Source organism: Anoplopoma fimbria, chromosome 16, assembly GCF_027596085.1.
Source record: "Anoplopoma fimbria isolate UVic2021 breed Golden Eagle Sablefish chromosome 16, Afim_UVic_2022, whole genome shotgun sequence".
NCBI lineage: Eukaryota > Metazoa > Chordata > Actinopteri > Perciformes > Anoplopomatidae > Anoplopoma > Anoplopoma fimbria.
The window spans coordinates 11,846,124-11,852,228 of NC_072464.1; the positions used below are offsets into that span (position 1 = coordinate 11,846,124).

Genomic DNA, 6,105 nt, shown 5'->3' on the forward strand with positions numbered 1-6,105 from the left:
CCGTTTATTCCGAATACGCTTTATTGTAGTCCTTTGCTCAACACGTGAACAGTAGCAATAGGTTGAAGTACATAACGGAGGTTAAAGAAAACACAAAACATACAAATTCCATAAGAGTTAGTTAAAAACGTTTTTTTTCTGCTGCACATGATACGAGGAGTGGGAGGGTAAGGGATCATATGATGATAAAGTCCTCGGAAAAAAAACTTCCACCTGCATCTAAATTGTTAACTTTTGAACTGTTTGGAGGGGAGAAAAAAAGGTTTGGTGAATCAAACCCACTGCAATTGAATATCACCTTTAAAATAAATTACATCCTCAAAACGTTTCATGTGCAAAAATTACAGAACTAGTCTTGTCCTTTTTAAAATTGCGTGGGTCACCATAGATTCCACTAAACAATAAATATTACAGACATCTATAAAACGGTTTAAAAACTCAGAATATACAGAGCATTTCTAGTGAAATGCGTAGGTTCCTGGCCCTATCTCAAACACTAAGCCTATAACGGCAAATAAACTAGAGGCGTTTTTATCTGTACACATTTACAGTCATTCAAGAGGGGAGAAGTGTTGTGACAAATCCTCCTTGATCCACGAATTACAACCCCTTAGCCCCCCCCCATCAACCTATCTGAGAGGACATCCTGTGATTAATATGGTCGTTGTGGGCTATATGATTGCCCTTGATTCCAACATGTTAGTAGTTAAAGCAGGTGCAACTTGCAAAGGATAGAAGTCGATGAGTGTACCTTTCAAAATGGGGTTTTTTTCTTTTTTTTCTCCACAAAAATGCTCTGATACACTTTCCCCCTTCAAATGTGTGCATTTTTGCCATCCTTTAGTCCCCCCCCCCCCCCTCCCCTCTGGACTGTGAGAGGTGATAGCTGGGTAATAATAGATTAGAGACTTCTCTAAATAAGCAGTACCTTAGATAAAGGCATTAATCAATATACATACACATGTGATATCTGAGACGACGAGCACTTCATCACATGTACAAGTTTGTGCATGCATAATAAAACTCTTGCATGAATAGCATTGTTTTTTTAGTTCTTTTTTTTGTTTGTTTGTTTGTTTGTTTGTTTTTTTTTTCGTTTTCTCAGAAGTCCAAAGCGGGCCTATCATAACGCTGCAGCGTATGCAGGGTATGGTTCAAGTTGAGGTTTCCCCATCCCGGGGAGCAGGATGTATGCTAAGGGCGGCTGCAGTCCTGCGGAGGGCCAGCCCGTACAGTTACAGGGGATCATGTAGCCTGGGTTTCCCGGGGACGGGTGCGAGTGCGTGTGCGCCCCGCCGCCTACACCGCCAGTCCCGGTGAAAGCCGCGGAGGCGCCCGGCGGGTAGCCCAGCGGAGAGCCGTACGGAAACGAAGGCTGGGAAAGCTCTGTCATCTTGGATCCCAGGTCGAAAAAGGAGTAGGGGTTCGACATGGCCGGGTTGAAGAAGACCCTCGCTGCTGCGGCGGCCGCGGCCGCTGCTGCCTTGTCGTGGTGTCCCATGATGGACTCGGAAAGTGCTCCAGCGGAAAGACCATTAACTTTGAGCGCGTCGTGCTCCCCGAGATTATAGGGCACGGGGAAGGAAAACTTATCTTTTTTCATCAGAGTCTTGGGCTTCCGCCTCGGTCTGTATTTATAGTCTGGGTGCTCCTTCATGTGCATCGCTCGCAGTCGTTTGGCTTCGTCGATGAATGGCCTTTTCTCGGACTCGGTGAGAAGTTTCCACTCCGCTCCTAATCTCTTGCTGATCTCGGAATTGTGCATTTTCGGGTTCTCCTGAGCCATTTTCCTGCGCTGGGCTCTGGACCAAACCATGAAGGCGTTCATCGGGCGTTTGACGTGATCCATTGGTTTAGACATGTTGGCACAAACTCCCTGGGAAAAAAAACAAGGAGTGAAAAATAAGTTTTTAAGTATATATATATATATGACTTGTAAAATCAGAACATCACACACACACACACACACACACGCACAGACACACACACACGACTCCTTAAATAAGTTAAATTCTACTCATTTAAGATCCACAACAACTGCCGCTCATCTTTAGACTACTTACCTAAGACTTCAGTCCGTCATCCCACCGATGAATATCTTCAGTAAAGTACAAGTGGCTACGTCCTTATGAATGCTCAATTTATGTTTTCTGCTTCATGGTGGCATCCACCGGGGATACGCCTTTAGCAAAGAGGTTAAGAAGAAGAAAACAAACAAAAAAAAAAAACACTGTCTGGTTTCCCTCTTGTCGCCTGAGACTGTCAGCCACCACTCAGCAGCAGCGTTTACGCAAGTGGATGACAACTCCCGCCTGCCCCATGTGAAATACTGGATTGTGTGGCAGGTAGTGAAAGTGCAACTGGCGCATGCGCAGTTGGCGACAAGCGCGGAGACGACATGCTGAACGATTTTTTTTTTTTTGGGGGGGGAGAGAATCCCACCCTGTTCGAAGGGGAAACGCATCTCATATATCTTTATTTATTATGCAAGTGTCATTGACCACGGTTTTGTTTCGACTCATTAGTATTATGTTTGGAAATATTTATTCTAATGAGCAACTTGTCACAACAGTATAATAAAGTCATTCACTCATTTATTTAAGCAACCGCAGCACCTGAAATACCTGACGGTGGCACCGTCACATTTGACCCTCTTACTAATACACTGGCATGTGTTTTTGGGGACTGCAGCAGACAGGTGCACACGTTGTTGAAGTTCAGCCTTGAATCTGAGCCATCAAACACCTGCAGCGAACGCACGAAGCGCGCTCCCGTTATTTACAGTGTTGATCATCACATGCTTAATCGCCTCTGCCTTCATTTGTTTAATTGACAATCAAACCCAGGCTGAATCCGTCGGCGTCTCCACTTTGTCACCTTTTCATCCTGAGCGGTGTCTCTCCTTCCCCATGGGTGGCACTGCCATAGAGAGGTATAGTGTGTAAGACGACAAGAGAGGTAAAGAATGTCTTCTTTAATTTTCTGATATTGTGTTAGTTGTCGTAAATACGCAAATGCTGAGACGGTCTGAAGTGTTTCTAATCGCGCTTGGTGAAATTAATTACTTTCCTGAAATCCCCCTTTTCACTTTCACTTCAAAGGACTTTCCCAAGGGCAGCGAATCGACAACTGAAATTAGGTTGTCGAATATTCAACTAAGCAATTACAGTTATCTGCAGGACTTGTTGAGTAAATTGTAGGTTTAAGTGTTTTTTTTCTCTCGCACCTTCCCCGTTGTACATAATTATATATATACAAAAAAGGAAATGGAGAAGGGCTGTATCGAACAATAGTACAAATGAGGAATTAAGGTGCAGGTCGAGCGTTTAAATTAGGATATAAATGGATGTAATATTCAATTCACTGTACTGTTGTTCCTTTTCAATGGCTTAGCCTAATCTAAGGGCTTTTTTTCACAATATATAATTGTTATTATTATTTGTAATATTATTATTATTATTATTAAATAAAATACTACACTTCACAAAATATGGTGCTACTTTGAAAAAAAATGACATGCGCAGATTATTGAGAGGCTGAAAGTTGAGTTATTCCAAAGTAATGCGCAGTTTCCAAGAGACAGCGTCCTTCTGATTGCTGCAGTTTCAGCTTGTTTCAAATGTTCTGTTAACAAGGATTTAGGTTGTTTTAAATTGCTGCGCAGGAAAAAAAAATAATATATATATATATATCTCACTGAGGAATCGCTCTTTTGTCTCAAGCAGGAAACCTGACAAGGTGAGGATGATCCGCACCAAGAGGACCAGATGAGAGACAAACCTGCTGCCTAAACGGAGGCAGCAGCATCTCTCAACACCGTGCGCCCCTTTTGTCGGCTTGTCATTCACCTCGACAACATTACTGCAATGAAGCGCTCCACTCACTCCGCAGGAGAGAAATGCCTCTCATGACACAAACGGGCAAAAATTGCTATGAATTATATGAATAAGTTACGGTGGAAAGTTCTTATCGGGAGTTGAAAGTTATAGAGGTGTGCCATTCATGTGTCTGCACATATGCTTTCCCACCGGCTCCCTGCAGATTTCATGATGTGTTGTTTTTTTTATTTCTCTCTGCATGTTTGTTTTATTATTATTTTAATTATTATTGTTAGATTGTTTGACAATTATAACATGTGTTGGAGGATTTCAGATGATGCCAGGGCCTAGTTGATCCTGTATTAACGGGAGCAGGTGTAGCCATGCAGCATGTTTTCCAATTTATCAAAATGTCAAGATGTGTTGTATCTATTTCACATAACAGCTTATTATTTGCAGGATGAAAAAAACATTAAATTATACAGTTTAGTAATTTAATGAAGATCTGATAAAAAGAAAAATATACACAGACAACAAATCAGTCTGTTCCCCCCCCCTCTTTTACCTCAGCCTGGGTCCTGGAAATAACACTTAAATAATTCAAGATGAGTTAGTGAGAGTGGGAGAATTACCTGCCGATAAAGCTCGGGTCCAGCCTCTGAGACGGAGCCAGCACTCCCACCTCACAGCACACTGATGATAAGACTGAATAGAAAAATATCATGCAAATAGAAGGCAGACAGCAGCGACTACAAGCCCATGGGGACATATTCCTACCCGGAGAGATCGCACACAGTTCACTCTAAAGTGCTAAAGCCATCACTCTGAAATAAGAGCCCCTGGAGATGCAAGAATCTTCCTGATAGCACCAAACAGTTTATTCTGCCCGACACTCCACTAACTCTGGGAGAAAGCACGACAAATTATCGAGAGAGCTGATGAGGATCCCTGGATAATCCCAGTCTACATAAAAAGCCATCATCTATAAAGAATATTGACTGTGTACTTAACCTAATTTTTCTGTTTCAAAGTGTTTTTCTCCCAAAGGGACACCGTTGGAGGTGGAGGCAGGGGAATCAAGTGTTCAAATAAATTGATTTCCATGGAACACCAGTTGACCTCTCAGTATCAGATGGCTTTTCTTTGACTGGTAAATAAAAGAAGTGAGCAGGGTAAACAACAGTATCTTCTGTTTGCCACTTCAAACCCCGCAGAGTGGAGAGCATTTACAGCCACATGAAAGTTTGCTCATTATGGGGGAGGTTTGAAGAAAGGGAGAGGGAGGGGTCCTGATTGTGTACCTGATGTGGTTTCTTTCTGCTTGTCTGATCACAGCTCTGCACGGATCTTCCCCTTCCTTTTCAGCTCCATAGCTGCTCCCATGCAGGCCGGGGTCCAAGGCAGAAGCAGTACATTCACCTCACAGTAAAAGTTACTTATCTCTTTTTAATCAGATTTTTATTAATCCTTATATGAACATACTAATTGCTCCATTTTTTACAGCCGATGTTCAAATTAAGGATTTATGGTGCAGACAAACAGCAGAAATGTGGGCTAAAATATTTCATTTGTTTTGCTTAAAAAACACGTTAAAACCATGACTGGTATCATATTACTGAGGCTTTAAGGAGAGAGAAATATAATATTGTTTCAAACAGGATTTCTGTGTACTTTCAGTTGACTCTTTTAATGGCATTGCCTATTTTATTAATCATTTGGCTGATATGAATTACATTTACAGAGATGAAGACAAAGGTATTTATATTAAAAATAATTTCTGAACAAGGAAACAAAATATAAAATTGTGAATACATTTTCAAGCAAAGCAAACATGTTTCCTACAACAGTGTTTCCAGCATGACGTGGAGAGTATTGAAAGTCAATTTGTCACTATCACACGCCATTAGCTGCAGAATCTTATCTTAAGTGAGCCTTTGATAAAGTGCTAATGACAAACAGTTTAGCGTTGTAAGGGATCCAATTGATTACTATTTAAAGATGATTGCATTTAGATTAGAAGGAATTTTTTCTAATGAGGTTTCTTTACAGCGTTCACAATACGTAGAAAATATGCTTAAGTGCAAGGCAATATAATGATCGGATTGGTAAAGACACAATGCAGACTTCAGCATCACTTCAAATGAGTCACACAGAATGTCTGAATAAATACATAATTAATGTGAATAAAGTTAATATTTTTTTGTGGTCTAAATATGTGACCTATTTTGAACGTTGTGTTCTCAAAATATATTCAATAGGTGCCAAATTAGTTGTGCAGTTCTTTAAT

At 41.1% G+C, this 6,105-nt stretch overlaps 1 protein-coding gene across 1 annotated transcript; it reads right to left on the reverse strand.

The window, feature by feature from the left end:
- Positions 1–1,123: 1,123 nt before the first annotated feature.
- On the reverse strand, positions 1,124–1,861 carry sox21b (SRY-box transcription factor 21b). The gene has a single exon (XM_054615556.1). It carries the CDS (start codon positions 1,859–1,861, stop codon positions 1,124–1,126), a length of 738 nt encoding a protein of 245 aa, XP_054471531.1.
- Between the last annotated feature and the right edge of the window lie 4,244 nt (positions 1,862–6,105).

Excerpts from the sequence above, each read along its gene's own strand:
- sox21b (XM_054615556.1), bottom strand. The coding sequence starts at position 1,861 with ATGTCTAAACCAATGGATCACGTCAAACGCCCGATGAACGCCTTCATG.